This window comes from Vulpes vulpes, chromosome 7 (genome assembly GCF_048418805.1).
Source record: "Vulpes vulpes isolate BD-2025 chromosome 7, VulVul3, whole genome shotgun sequence".
In the NCBI taxonomy this organism is placed as follows: Eukaryota; Metazoa; Chordata; class Mammalia; order Carnivora; family Canidae; genus Vulpes; species Vulpes vulpes.
The window spans coordinates 101,052,780-101,068,804 of NC_132786.1; the positions used below are offsets into that span (position 1 = coordinate 101,052,780).

The window sequence follows — 16,025 nt, forward strand, 5'->3', positions numbered from 1 at the left end:
GCCAAGTCACTTCCTTAAAAAAACCAAAGCCAAACCAAACCTATTAGCTCTGGCAATCCCAGATCCGTACCAGCGTTCCTAGCAGCCAGTTGTGGAAGGGGCCCCAAAGGTCTCCTGGCACTGCCCTCCTCTAAGGAGGGGTTGGTTTCAGGTCTGTTGGCACATCCCTGAGGGTGGGGGGCTCATTATCCTAAGGCAATTCTGGTGGCCCAGGGAGGGGCCACCTTAGGGTTGGGGTCCTCTGCCCCAGCGCTCTGTGCCTTGTGTGGCTTTGAGATTTAACACTTTGAACCCAGCAAATAACCCTCACAGACACTTATTGACTGAGCAATTATTTGGTAGGAATCAATCTCCTCCAACCCCCCACAGAATATCAGTTTAAAGGGGTGCTAAAGTATTAGCCTCCTGGAGCATCTGCGCAAATCTCCTGGGTCCCAGAGAGGTAAGTGGAGGCCAGGACGGAAAGCACTTCTATGCAATTGGGCTTTAGTTCTATAGCCTGCAGGTGCCATCGAAGGATTTTGAGCTGGGTGGGAAGCATGGGCACGATTGTTTCAGGAAACAAAATTTTCTTTCTTTTTTTTTTTTTTAATTTTATTTATTTATTCATGAGAGACAGAGAGAGAGAGAGAGAGAGAGAGGCAGAGACACAGGCAGAGGGAGAAGCAGGCTCCATGCAGGGAGCCCGACGTGGGACTCGATCCTGGGTCTCCAGGATCACGCCCTGGGCCGAACGAAGGCAGGCACTAAACCACTGAGCCACCCAGGCATCCCAAGAAAACACAATTTTTGAGGGCAGTTTGGAGATTCTGTGGGGGGGGGGGAAATTCATGGGACTGCCCATGGTGAGGGAAGGACACAGGTAGAAGGTTACCGTAATGACTGAAGTTCTGGACAGCCTCTGGGCTCCGTCAGGGGGATGGGGTTGGGCATGATGGTGGAGAAGCTGAGGAGCAGGGGTGTGGGCACAGGGTGTCAAGACGATTCCCACACCCTGGACTGGGCTGGGGCAGGGGTGGCCTCACCGTGTGAGGTCCTCCCAGAGAAAGGGACTTCTGAGTCACGAGATACCAGAAACCCACTGTTGTCACAAACTTGAGAAATATCTTGCCCTTGCCTTAAGTCTCTCCATGTGCTTTTGACACTTTAAACTTTTTTTTTTAAAAAGATTGATTGATTTGAGAGAGGGAGAGGGGGAATCTCAAGCAGACTCCCCACTGAGTGCAGAGCCTGATGCGGGGCTGGATCTCATGACCCAGAGATCATGACCTGAGCTGAAATCAAGAGTTGGGGCTTAACCCACTGCACCAGCCAGGTGCCCCACGATCTTAATCTTTCTGCTGCATGGTTTTGTTTGTTTGTTTAAGATTTTATTCATGAGACACACAGAGAGGCAGAGACACAGGCAGAGGGAGAAGCAGGCTCCATGCAGGGAGCCCGATGTGGGACTCGATCCCGGGTCTCCAGGATCATGCCCTGGGCTGAAGGCAGATGCCCAACCACTGAGCCACCCAGGGATCCCTGTTTTGGTTTTATTTGTGTCAGGACTGTAAGAACAACTGCAGGGATTTTCTCAGAATGTGATCAGTTTCCTGCAAGCTCTAACTAGGAATCACAGCCTCTAACCACACACAGACAGCACGGGAACCCCGAATATCTGAGCAGGAAAGAGGCAGTTGGGGAGGAGTGCTCAGTACCACTTGCCAGGGTAGCAGCTCAGGCGAGCAGGGCTCCCAGGCTGGGACAGCCTCTGTCCAGGGAGGAGTCCTGGCTTTTCCACCCTCCTCACTTCCATGTCTAAAACCTGGGGAGGTCAGAAGCAGCTCAGGTGCTAGGAGCAAGTCCACAACAGGTAGGCTTGTTGTCTTCCTCGGGGAAAATGCCCAGGTCCACTGAGGAAATTTGTAATGTGGTATAGCTTTTTTTTCTTTTTAAAAAGATTTTATTTATTTATTCACGAGAGACACACAGAGAGAGGCAGAGGGAGAAGCAGGCTCTATGCAGGGAAACCGACGTGGGACTCGATCCTGGGACCCCAGGATCATGCCCTGGGCCCAAGGCAGGCACTCAACCGCCAAGCCAGCCAGGCATCCCTGTAACATGGCATAGTTTTAGCAGGAAATAAATGGTGACGTGGTGTGGTTGGCCAGCAGGGAAGGGCTTCGAGGCGTTCCTACCCCTCCCCTGCCCTGATTTCACCCTGGAGTGGAAGAGCCATGCGAGGAGGACCCAGAAGTCCCTTTACGTCCAGGTTGGGGTGAAGCAAAGGTCTCACAGGTGATTGCAGCACTTAGGATGGGACTGCTGTGGGGAGGAGTGAAATGACCCTGTGGCAGAAATGTCCTGAAAGGTAGCCACAGGGAACCCCAACCCAATTCCCGGAAGACCCCCCCAGCCTCGGGATGGTGGTGGGGGCATAACGAACAGCCACAGTAGGGCTGAGGAGTAGGTCACGTTCCTCCCAGCAAATATGTCACTGCAAGGGGACCCAGTGGACACGCTCCGGACCACACGTCTCTGCACAGTACGTCTGTCTTGCTTGTTGGGTGTGCCTTTCTTGTGCTGGGAAAGAAAGGAAAGGATGCTGGCTGCTTCTGCTGAGACGTAATTGTACTGCCTCCCGGAACAGGAACACTCTCCTAAAGAGTATTAGCAGGTCTAACGCTTTAGGGATCTTGTCTCAAGTGGCGAATGGAAAGCAAATACACAGGCGGCTCAGTGTGGCTCCAGAAGACCTCAGAGAAGGACCAAGCCAGATGTGGAGCTCTTTGTCCTTGAAATATGACTTTGTAGCTAGAGCCCCCGGTCAGCATGAGAAAGTTCATTTTGAAATTTGCTACTTTGAACAGGAGCCTTGTTCATCTTCCCAGTATGGGCAATCACAACTATCTGGAGCAATGGGAATTTCTCTTTCTTCTAGTCCCTTCTGAAACTGGAGCCTAGGGCCTCCATTCTCCCTTCATCTCCTGCCCCTCTGGTGAAGTGATTATGGATGAGGACAAAGGCGCTAAGACCCAGTGGTCTTCCTCTCTCTGCTCCCTAGTCCCCTCAGAGGCAATGCCCCTCTGCTCTCACTTCTCTTTTTTTTTTTAAATAAATTTTTATTTATTTATGATAGTCACACACAGAGAGAGAGAGGCAGAGACACAGGCAGAGGGAGAAGCAGGCTCCATGCACCGGGAGCCCGACGTGGGATTCGATCCCGGGTCTTCAGGATCGCGCCCTGGGCCAAAGGCAGGCGCCAAACTGCTGTGCCACCCAGGGATCCCCTGCTCTCACTTCTCACTTTCCCTTGGTACCAGAAGTACTACTTCCGGATGATAAGAGTCCCAGAACATCATCTTCTGGTCTTTACCTTTTCCCATTTAAAGACAAGGCCTCTGCATGAAGTGTGACAACAGGTAGTTTCATCTGTTAGGTGCTCTGCAGAGCCAGTACTATTGCCCACATGCTGACTGAGGGAAAGGACAGTTTATCAAGAAAGAAGTGCCCCAGGGGACTGTATTAACTTAGGCTAAATTCTGTGTAGGTAAAAAATCACCCTGAAACCTCAGCGGCTTCTAATGATGTTTTATTTTTCACTCAAATTACAAGTCCTTCACAAGCTGGAGACTCAGGTGGATGGAGACACCTTTTCCTGGAACATTGTAGGTCTCACCTCAGAAGTGACATGGCAGGCAGGGCTACCTTGTAAAGCTTTAGTGAACAGGCTGCACAGGTCACTGCTCCCCATTTTTCACTGGATACAGCAGGACATTTGGCCACTCCTGAGTTCAACATGCTAAGATACATAATCCTCTTGCAGGAAGGAATTACCACATGCCAAAGGCCAAGCTTGACATCAATGAGCAGAATGTGTGACCCTCCACAAGAAGGGAAGGAGGTTCTGAACAATGATATGGTCCAGTCTTCCCACCTCCCTGGAGCACCTTATTACCCCTGTGCTTCACCATCCCACTCACAGCTCTTGTGTGGTCAGGGCCTCTACCCGAGGCCTAGAGCTTTCCTCAGTGTCTGGGTTGACAAGGAAGGGAGAGGTCCAGATCCCACTTGAGTGCAGCGATACAGGGGACAGAACATGAGAATACTGAGGTCATTTCCCACAAAGGGTCTCGGGTTCTCCTACAGCTCCAGGCAGCCCCTGTGATTGAGGCCTCAGCGGCTGCCTAGAAACCTCTTCACCTACTGGTCACTCAATGAACTAATGATTTCTGGGTTCCAAACAGCAGGCCGATCTGCTGCCAGGACACAGGCTACGGAGCCCACGGACGCAGCAAGAAGCTACGAGGCACAAATAGTATCTTTAACATAATCTTATATTTGGAAAAGCGGGTTTTAAAAAACACTTGAAAATACAGGATAAGGTAACAATGACTCATATAAGTTTTCACCTTATATTGCTTGGCCATTTTTTTTTACATATAAATTATTGCTTACTAGCTTCGATAAATACACAGCACAGTCATATATACAGAAGCAGAAAGCACGACATAGGAGGAAGAAAATACTGTTAATGGCAATCCTGGTAATTCCACAAATGTTTCATATTTACCAGCTCTTATAATGGTGGAAAACTACTAAGTGTAGTCCCTGAGAAGTTAGGTAGACACCCTGATCGCGGGTTTTCTATCTTCTAATTGTTAACGCAAGCTGACAATGTCACAGCGATCCTAATTAATAGTACATTAAAAGGCGAGAGTCCTTGCTTCAGGGCATCGATTTCATCCCAGTATTTAATAACCGTGTAATACGAATACAATAAATAGGCTATGCAAATAAATATTACTCTGCTAAAAAACGTTTAGTATATACAGCTTTGCTTTATACAGTAGTACAATTTCATCGAACTTTTTGGCAATTTTTAAAAACTTTCCTTCCCCCTACTAGTTTTAAGCACAACGGCCCACTCATTAAAGTAATAAGCAGGCTGAAATTGTAAGGACATGTCTCTGAAGCATTTAAAAGAAACTCCATGTTAGACAACTGCAGTGGACCCGATTTGCCTCGTTTTATTTAATGTTTGTGCCTAGTTTCCGGGAAGCTCGGGTCAGCTGTGCCATTTCAGAATGCGAGGTCCCACCGGTGGTGGATGCGACGGCCGGAGCAAGGCAGAGGGGCTGGGACCGGGGCCTGGTGAAGCCCAGCTCCAGGGACCAGAAGCCACCACCTCCCTCTTTCATGCAACCGTTTCTCTCTCTCTTCATAGGCTGGTCTACACAGCGCAACACCGTCTGCCCACCAACGCGGAGGCCTGGCTTTTTGCTTCACCCTCATTCTTGAGTATTCAGTGTACACTCCACCCAACTTGCTTGTGGACTGGGGGTGGGGGGTGTCCTAAGAAAATGAATTCATCTCAACATAATCAAAGATACTAAAATAAAGTGAATGTATGTCATAGCATTTTGCACTATAACCTTTTGGCAATTGTACGGATGATAACAGAAAGTACATTTTAAAACGTTGTAGCCTTTGGAGCATCTGCAAACACGTAGGGGAAAAAGTTTCAGAAAGGGTGCAGTTTTGCCCACAGGAACCTGTCCTGTGCTAACTCCTACGCAGGGCTGGTTGGCTGGAATGCTGACGAATTCACATGCCCGCAGGACTGTCTGGAGGTTGTGCTGTAGCAGAAAGAAGCCTTCGAGAAGTGCTCATGTGCCACTCGTGGAGGAAGGAGGAAAAACAGTTTTTCAGAGTGAATGGAGATTTTGTGCAACCACAAAAATTGAAGAGCTGGGGAGGAGCTTCGACACCTTTGTCCATCCTTCTGGCCAGAACAAAACCTATTCCAAAGAAGTGTGGGCAAATATTTGGAATCGGAATACAGCCCATCCTTCTTAACGGGGGGCCTCACTGTTAGACAGCCTGGCTTTGTAAGGGGAAGCTTCACGCTGAGCTAAATAAATCTGGTTTCCAGGGTTTCGCCTTCAATTCTTGAGTTCCAGATTTGAGTCTTCACAGGGCTTCTGAAATTGGTGAGCTGCTGATGCTCGGGAAACCTCTGGAGACAGTTGTTCAATTTCAGAAAGACTTGGAAATTTTGACATTCAGAAGACAGAGATGAAGAAGCAAATGTAAACGAAACAAAATCCTCCCTTCCCTTCCTGCTGCTGCCCTGATAGCCACATGACCACGGCTGGAGGGACCTGTGGGCAGGCACCACATTCTCCCTGGCCTGCGTCTACCTACACCGTGTGGAATACTGTCTACGCCATCAGAATGTGTTTAACTGTGATATATGCGTGGGTTCATTTGGCTGTGCACACGTCTGAATTGGGATCTAAGCAGCAGGTGCCAGGCTGAAATAGTTCTCCACTGAAAATTAGTCCTCAAGGGGTAACGTTCTGGTTGGAGCCATGGAGAGCTAATGTGAACAGACATTTAAATGGTAAAACGTGGAGGCAATGTCCAAATGGCCTTACATGATTAGACTGGCCACATGACCCTCAGCGCAGCGAGAAGGTGAGAACACAGGTTTTTGTGCTGTAAGCCCAAGCTTTCCCCAGTATTTGCCAAGGGGAGAGCTTTTCCCTTGATCAGCTGTGAGAGGAGCCCATCTGCCCTGGTTCCAATGGCTCCCATCCCCTCCAGTGGTCTCAGTCCGTTCCCCAGTAGCCTGGAGCTTGTCTTTATGTGTGCCAGCCCTGGGTGGTGCCTTTCTATAAAAACCCTGTTAGTTTTCAGGACTGAAGCTTTCCATGCTGGCACAGACTGAGTCTCTTTGAAAGTCCTACCAAAAATTTCTTCTATGTGGTTCCTTCCAGGGATCTATCTCTCAAGCTTGGTGTGGTTTCCAAGCCCAGGAAAACAGCAGTGCTAACCGCATGTCAGAAAGCACTAGACACTTCTCAGTCCTATGGTACTGATGGGACAGGAGGAAGCATTCTGTGCAGACACCTGAGAGGTGAACAGGCAGGAGCGCAGGGGAGTCACACTTGTGGGCAATAAACAGACAGGGTACATGAAGCATGGGCCCCTGTATTTTAGCAAAGCCACTGGCACCTCACTGACAGCGGCGGATTTTGCTGTTGGACCCACAGGCATGTTTTTGTTGTTCATTTGAAGCTTGAGGGAAACCCTCTAACCAGTTCTTCAAAGTAACAAGAGGTTTTACTTACTGTAGGAGCCCCTCTCTCTGAGACTGGGAATTAAAAAAATAGAGTAAAAGACTCTTGAGATGTTGGGGGGAACAAGAGACAAGTTATAGAAAGACTCCGTGCCTTGGCTAGAAGGTGATAAGAAGGTGGACTGCAGGACCTTTAAAATCAGACATTCGTGTATTTTGGGGTTCTTATTTGCTGTAAGATGGGCAATTGCTAGTCACTACCTTACTCTTGTCTAAGGAGTGCTAAGTGCTCATCACATCAAATCCCACTTACCCTCCCTGTGTTGGCTGTCACCACTCTATACTGAGGGCAGGAGAGCCTGCTGGTCAGGCATAAGGATGCAGACCTTTGACACTCGGTTACCTCAATAAATTGCTACTGAGTGCCTGTGGTTTTTCAAAAATCACATTGTTTCCAATGAGAAATGTGAATCTTTTTTTGCATATGTAAAGAAAACCCCTCTAAATTAAACAGTGAGTCCATTTCTTACAGATTACTACTATTTTTCCTTATTGACAAAGCGACGTAGTCTAGCTTGCCTATAGCTGCAAATCGGTGGTGGTGCAGAAACGCATTTCCCCTACAAGCCTACATTGATAAGTGATTGTGGATGCAACGAAATGCATGCCTTGACATTTCCCTTTTGGGTGCCAGCATGGATGCCAGCTGTGGGTCCTCACTAACTTCTTAGACACAAGGGGCTTTGGGTGATGTCACAGTCTGTATGGACAGTAGCCATTCCTTTTCCCTGGAAATCTAGAGATGTTATCACTGTCTTTAGATGTTCGCATGAGCTGCTGCTTTGAGAGCCTATAAACAGTAATCTACCACCAGGCAAAGTAAAACCCCTGTTTCATGCACACTTGTACTGAAGTATTTGGTCCCTGCAGGACAAGACACTCTCTCATCTTGATGCTGGTACATCACAAAATTAAAACTGGGGTAGATGAAAAATGCAGTCATAAGACACCAGATTTCTCCATTTCAAGAATGCTTCTGACTCTTTCTCTGCCTTCTCGTTCTGAGAGCAGCTTGGAGAGGCCTCTCCCCGTCTCTGGTGGCTGACATCACTTCCTGAGCACGCTTTGCTTGGCCTTCCTGTGTGCATCTTATGCTGATAAAACTCAGCAACTTCTTTTCTCACAGGAAAGCAATGTGCTCAGCACTGGCACTCCCAGAGCTCAAAGTGCGGCCGTTATGGGGGAGGTGGGGGGGGGGCAAGGTGGCGGGGTGGTGGGGCTCACACCCGAGGCTCGATCCTGTGTGACAGCTCAAACAAGGCCTGCTGGCTGTCAATGACATACAGGTGATTAACATAGGATTTTAACTCTTGGTGCTCCTTTGGAGACACGTCGCTTCCTGTTTTTTGGAGGAAAGAGAGATAGTCAATCTCATGGGAGCAGAAATGCTATTTCTACATACCAGTAAAACCTCACATTAAGGCTTAGATTAGAGTACCTCTACCAGGTAGACTCCCAAGTCAGCACGCCACAGGGAGATCTTTATCCTGACAGTGGAGATGCTTTCCCAGCTCAGATTTGGTCCTCGGGTCAGGTAATTAAGCTGGCGAGGTATCTGTTTTACTGACGTTTATGTATGTATGTATGTATGTATGTATGTATGTATGTATTTATTTTTTTAAAGATTTATTTATTTATTCATTCAGAGAGAGTGAGAGAGAGAGAGGCAGAGACACAGGCAGAGGGAGAAGCAGGCTCCATGCAGGAATCCTGACGTGGGACTCGATCCCAGGTCCCTAGGATCACACCCTGGGCTGCAGGCAGCGCTAAGCCGCTGCGCCACCAGGGCTGCCCTATTTTACTGACATTTATATAATAGCATTTCTCACTAATGTTATATCAGAATGTAGTGACAGTGTTAGTATCTCCTCTCTACAGAATGGGAAATGGCACAGACACACAGCAGGTAGGTGGCGGTGCAGGATTGGCACCCAGGCAGTGTGGCTACCGAGTTCATGTCTGAGGCCCCCATGTCCCAGCAACTGCCTGTCTAAATGACTTTCCCTGGCTCTTTTTTTTTTTTTAAGATTTTATTTATTTATTCATGAGAAATACAGAGAGGCACATACACAGGCAGAGGGAGAAGCAGGCTCCCTGCAGAGGCAGGGTCCCTGCAGCAAGCCCAACGTGGGACTCGATCCCGGGACTCCAGGATCACGCCCTGGGCTGAAGGGAGGCGCTCAACCACTGAGCCACACAGGCATCCCTTCCCTGGCTCTTCTATCCCAGTCTGGAATTATCAGAACTCACTGCTAATCTGGTCAATGCACAGACATGATTCATTGTTTGTTTTTACATGTTGTATGATTCCTTGGTGTCCTTACTTTTTGAGAAAATTAAAAAATTAAGTAATGGTTTGAATGAACAGGTATCACAGAACTGAACCTAAGGTATACCTAAGAGGCAGAGCAAGTTCCAAAAGGATGTGGATGGGCTAACGTTTACCCAGCAAAGGACGAGGCGAGAGGGTTTCCACTCCCAAGCCCAGGGTGATTAAAAACCTGAAGGGCCACAAGCAGCTTTGGTGCCCTGTGAACACATATGTGCCATGCTGGGGACAGCGCTGATAAGGAGCTTGAGATAAAGTAGCCTAGACAATGGGGCAAGCCCATTTCCCGTAGTTGAAAACAAACACAATCCAAAAAAAATCCCCCCAAACCTCAAGGCACTAGGAGCCTGACTAAACCACTATGGAGAGACAATGTCAAAGCGAGAGACGGTGACATCACATCCTCTGGCTTCACGGAATTTCAGATGGGAGCGGTGGGGGCCCACAGGAGGCTCAGCATTTTAATGCAGCCGTTTTTTCTCTTGGTGAAATCCAATTTTTCCTCCTCTGTGTCAAATGTGTTTTATAACTTAAGGTTTAGATGTCATGGGTAGCTTGCGATTCTTAGGTTTAATGGCAAATGAGGATACCTGGTTTCAAAGACAAAGCACCGGAAGCTAAATTTTTTATCATCCCACTTGTTTGGGAGTGACCAAAAAGTTGTATTATTCTAGAATATCTTCTCTGTAAGACACTGAGAGACTACTTTTGGTTTACTAAATATTGGTGTGGAAGCCATAATGGTACAAAGATAATTTTGTTGTTACTTTTTTTGACTTTAAGATGGCAGAATGAATGGTTCCAATCATGACAAGTGACACCTGCATGGCACTTCATAATTTTTAAGTGGCTTGATTAACGTTATCTTATTTTATCCCTAAGGCTGACATGGGTTTACGAAGCCTATATAAACTGTCAAAATTGATTCCACTAATCCAGTCCCAAACCCAATTTTTAAAATATTTTTTTTTTTTTTTATGATAGTCACACAGAGAGAGAGAGAGAGAGAGGCAGAGACACAGGCAGAGGGAGAAGCAGGCTCCATGCACCGGGAGCCCGACGTGGGATTCGATCCCGGGTCCAGGATTGCGCCCTGGGCCAAAGGCAGGCGCCAAACCGCTGCGCCACCCAGGGATCCCCTTTTTTTTTAAGTATTTTTTTTTTTTTACTTATTTCCAAACCCAATTTTTAAAGATAGGTCAATATACAGCACAAAGAGTTATGCTCTGTGCTATGCAGACCTGCTCCCTGGTGATGGCTGGTTCAAGACAAGGCAGAGGCCACCAAGCCAGTATATATAACCTTCCCGCCCACACGTGCCGAGTCTCTTGGTCAGCGAGGCTGATGTCTTAGAATGAGCTGAGTAAAACCATAAATACTTGGGAAGCAAAGGAGGCTGAGAGGATTATAAACCCAACACTCAGCAACATTATGCTTGTCCATTTGGATGAATCTCCACAACAGTGTTACTACCACTGTTTCTACGGTAAGTGCACCTATTGTGTGCTTTGTGGAGGGTTACATAAGCACATGTCAGGTGGTAGTGCCTGATGGAAGTATTTAAAAACGTAGGTATTGTATTTCTAACTCTCCCTTTCAAACAGAAACTTGGTAATTCATAAAGAATTTCCGTTGCTTTTTAGGGGACAATAATGCTAGTCAAGACTAGCCTGGACAGAAAAAAAAATTCTTTTTTTTTTTTTTTTTTTTTTTAGAAAAAAAAATTCTTAAGAATACGCCCCTATCCAAAAGGAGGGGAACTGAGTGGGAAAAATTAGAGAGGGAGGCAAACCATGAGAGACTCTTAACTCTGAGAAATGAACAAAGGGTTGTGGAAGGGGAGGTGGGCGGGGGATGGGGTGACTGGCTGACAGGCACTAAGGTGGGAACTTGATGGGATGAGCACTGGGTGTTATACTATATATTGGCAAATCGAACTTCAATAAAAAAAAAAAAAAGAATATGCCCCTATCCTTAGGAAGGAGAACTTTGAGCTTTCTACTTTATAGGTACTTCTGTATTGTTGAAAAATTACTTTATAATGATGATGTTTTACTAAAAGTAAGTTTTATTTTAGTGGTCAGCTTTGATTTACCATTATTGAATTTTGCTTTCTATATATTTTTTTTATTGCCCTTCTGATCTATAGAATCTGCACAAGGCAAAGAAAAGAGGACAGGTCAGGAAGGCAGGCAGGCTCAGTCTCTCTAATGGCTCAATGGGTTGACTCTCTGAGGCCCTGCTTTCTGCTCTGTACCCCAGCGTTCATGATCTGCACGCACTCATCCCCAATACTGGTGTCAGGATGCCGTTGCCCATGTGTGAACACTCCTTGAACTCAACAAAGTTGATTCTTTCCTTCCTGCAATGTTCTAATGCTATTTAAGCATAGTGTAAATTATGCTTGAGGTTTAAAGGGAACACATACTCTTACATACATTAATCTCAGTGGGGAGTCCAGAGAAGTGCTCAGAAAAATACATTTTCAGTGAAAGGCAGCTCCAGACAGGAAGTTTTTGTTGGAGGGGAGTAAAGATTCTGGAGGGCTGCTTTAGGTACTTTTATAAACTGTATTCCTATTCCAGGAAGGCTCCCAGCAAAAAGATTAGGGATAGGGTCACCCTTGATAAACCCACTGGTAATTCTGAGCCCAGGGAAAGGAAATAGACTTTCTGGGTCAGGGGGTTGGGGTGGGGAGCCTCTGATCATCTAAAGTCACTCTGTGCGGTGGAAACCTGTTGCTGAGAGAAGATAAAAATTTGCCTTATCTTGTCTTCGTCTGCATCCCAGGCATGCAGTGATGAAATGAAAAGAGACTACAGCATATGCATATTATACTTTATAATGTGTCAGCACATTCCCACCAAATACTCGTGACACGCTCACCATCTGTACCCATCTATGGTAGGCTGACATTCCGTGCCCGACTTCCAGTACTCACCGAACTGATTGGTCCTGCAGTGCCTCAGGGTCCGGACGGTGTCTGCAATCATGTGCTGGAAGGTAGAGCAGGAAAGTTATCAATGGAAGGGTCATAAAAGGTGCTGCCAGACTAGGGGTGCCTGATGGGATGGAAGGATTTGACACCCTTGGCCACAAATGGAAGAGCTGGGTTTGGAACTGGACTTCATTTTAATTGGGAATACTAAGCTTGGATTACGAAAAGGATAGTCAGTCTTCGTCTATAGAAACAGTGCTCCCAAACCTGGCTGCACGGATTGACTGAGCTCTGGGTTTCCACGTGCCATGGATTCTAACAACCCAATGTTTATACCGGATAAAGAAATAAAGCCCTCCCTCCCCAGTCTACCTATCTGAATCTGCTTAGGCTTTTCCCTTCTGAATCTGGGAGGCTCCTGTGGACAGTATATATTGGCCTGTGTGGTGATCACTGCTCTGGATCTTTGCGCCTCCTCTAGGCCAGGTGCCATGTGATGGCTCTGCACGTCCAGTGCCTGCCATAGGTCACACAGTGACTTGCACGTACTGGCTGAGTGCAGGGAGGAATGTTGGTGGCATCAGACACTCATGTATCTCAAATCTGGACAGGAGATGAGATGTCACAAGAGGCAAACATTTTCTAAAACACCAATATCCTTACAGAGACCATTTTCTGTTTGTGATTTATATTCCCTCCCACGGCCTTCAGGATTTTGCTTTAATTTCTTTCTTTGAAGTTCTTATTGATCTCCAGGCAAAAGTCTTCTTGACCTTGTGGCTTTGATAAGATCCTATCAGCTCACACTTGGAGACCTCCTACAGTCTTCTTGCTATCTCGTTTTTAGTTTTCCAGCATGAAGGAGAAAGATAGCATTTAGGACAGCACCATTCTCCACTACTGTTCCTCCCCTATGGTTGCCAGAATAACTTCCAAACACTGTTGCTATCATGTTCTAGTCCTCTGGAAAATCCACAATGTCTTTCTAATTTGCTTCATCTCAAAACCCAAACATTATCCTATTACTCAGGAATCAACATTATTCATTATCTGGTCCTCCAAAATTCCCCAAATGTGTCATCATCTTTCAGGTCCTGCTGTACACACCAGGCAAAGACTTGCCCACATACAACAAGCCCTCAATGAATGCTTGCTAAAAGAATAACATTAGTACAAAAAAATTTTTTTTTTACTTATTATCCATCAGAACTATAGAAACTTTATTTGAACATGACCTACTTATTAAATTGTCCTCCACTGTATTTCTACTCAATAGTGGAAAATTAAATAGGACAGTGATTAGAGCAGTAGATCAAACTGCCTTTGTAAAGGAAATGAGACGTGACTCATGTCTGTGAATGTATTGTTACGTTTCCTTCCCCAAGTCTGACCATTATTCCCAGAGCAGGTTTCTTGTTCTAAGCAATGGCGTCACACTGATTTCTATCGTGTGCCATTCGTGTGGCTCACGGGAGCCCTGGGCGGATGCAAGGTTGAGTACTGAGCAACACAGTGAAGCCTGAGCCCTGGCCCTCATCTTCAGGCTTCCCAAAAGGGGAGGGAGGAAGATATGGTAAAGGATGATGCTCTTGACATGGAGGAGTCAAGAGGAGAAAAACAGAAAGCCTGTGTTTCTTTGTTATTTAATAGTTGGGGGCTGAAATGTTTAGAGCTGCTGAGACAGCAGAGGGCACAATGGACATCTTATTAGACCCAACGTGCGCTTCTGGGCCTTTGTAGTATTGAACTTAATGTGTTGGCCTGTATCAGCCAGATAAAGAGAATCCACTGAATTATTTGCTGGCTGACTTCAGCCAATATCCATCATGAGGAATTGGCTTCTCACCAGTTAATTCAGTTTGGTTCTATTGGTTCATTATTGTGAAAGATGATCCTGTTTTAGCTTAAGTGAAACTCTGTCCCTTGCTAAGAAATATCCCTTCAAAATACTGACTGTATCAGGAAATTCAGTTTCATTCTCCAGCATCCAAGTGTAATACAGGGCTATGTATAATGTAAAACAGATTTCTGTCCTTTGAAAAAATGTAAATTCACCCAGTCTTCTCTGTGCAAAGAGAGGGTCAGCACAAGGCAGGCTGCATCTTAAGTGCCAACCACTTTGAAGACCAGGAACTCTCCAATATTGCCAAATCTGCTCTCTTTAGAAATGCTGTGCTAGTAAGCACCTGATGGATGCATGTGGGTGCTATGGACCATGGTGTGCATGTATAATTGCATTATTTTCTGTCTTTTTAAAATTTTAATTTTATTATTTATTATTTGTTTTTTTTTTTAAGATTTTATTTATTTATTCATAGAGACACAGAGAGAAAATGAGAGGCAGAGACACAGGCAGAGGGAGAAGCAGGCTCCATGCAGAGAGCCTGACGTGGGACTTGATCCAGGGTCTCCAGGATCACGTCCTGGGCTGCAGGCGGCACTAAACCACTGTGCCACCGGGGCTGCCCCTCTGTCTTTTTTTAAAATAAAGTTCTCTTCAGGAATTTAAAATTTTAAAGAGAATATGATGACTTATGTAGGCCCTGTTATTTCCTTAAACCATCTTAAAGGATTAAGAGGTACAGTTATTGACTCTAACAGAAGTACTATTTGTTAGACTTTGCTTCTGAAGTCTTGACACATCAGAAAGCAAGACCCTAGACTATATCAGCTGCATTGAATGTTGGAGAAAACAGGGGAAGCCAGAGATGCTGGTCAGAATGAGAGGGAGGGAGGGCTGCAGGGATCTTTCCATTGCTCTTTCCCATCTGTGCCTTTATTGAATTGTTCTATCCCTTCGGTGGCATCATGTGAGGGGCAGTAACACAATGCACTCAACCAAACCACTGATTCACTTGTGGGAGGAGGTCATCTGCCAGTCTGCCCTTAACAAGAGACAACAGTCACCTTATAAAGAGTGCACCTGTTATCCCATATTCCCAGCTCAGTCAGAGGGAAACTACTGGACCTTTAGAGGGAATTCTACTCAGTGTGACACACCTCGCCCCACATCTTCACACACACTCTCCAACACTTGTCAGGCACTCTTAACCAGATGTGCTGGCCAGGATCTGAAGAAGATATTGATCAAAAGACTTCATCTGCCCAAAATCATTTCCTTAATATCAAGCACTGGGGATGAACCTACCTATGGTCTTAGAATGTTAGCACCTATAGCCTTTGGTTACAAAGAGGTGCCCTGTGATCTTCAGAACATGACACAGTGATGTAGAACAAATCTCTAAAGAAAAAAACCCACTTTAAATAACCATTCCTGGCTATGTTGGTTTGACTGTAGACTCTGAAAAACTGAGCTCTGATTCCAAAGCACTTAGTGCTGAGGGACTTGAAAAGTTATAGACACGTCCACTTTAAAAATAACTGAGCACAGGAGCGCATGGGTGGCTCAGACAGTTAAGTGTCCGGCTCTTAGTTTTGACTCAGGTCATGATCTCAGGATTGTGAGATGAGCACTGCATAGGGCTCGATTGAGATTTTTTTCTCTGCCTCCCCTGCTTGCATGCTCTTTCTAAAAAATAAACAATTTTTAAAAATGGGCACAAAGGGGCAGCCCGGTGGCTCAGCGGTTTAGCACCGTCTTCAGCCCGGGATCGAGTCCCACATCAGGCTCCCTG

General features: G+C 46.2%; 1 protein-coding gene across 1 annotated transcript in view; it reads right to left on the minus strand.

The window, feature by feature from the left end:
* Positions 1 to 4,998: 4,998 nt before the first annotated feature.
* RAPGEF5 (Rap guanine nucleotide exchange factor 5) overlaps positions 4,999 to 16,025 on the minus strand; it is a 228,835-nt gene continuing 217,808 nt past the window's right edge. The window contains exons 25-26 of the mRNA XM_072764532.1: positions 12,394 to 12,448; positions 4,999 to 8,462 (exon numbers count right to left, since the gene is read on the minus strand). Of these exons, the coding sequence (XP_072620633.1) occupies positions 8,344 to 8,462; positions 12,394 to 12,448 (174 nt within the window). The 3' untranslated portion in view covers positions 4,999 to 8,343. The remainder of the gene's footprint in view (positions 8,463 to 12,393; positions 12,449 to 16,025) is intronic.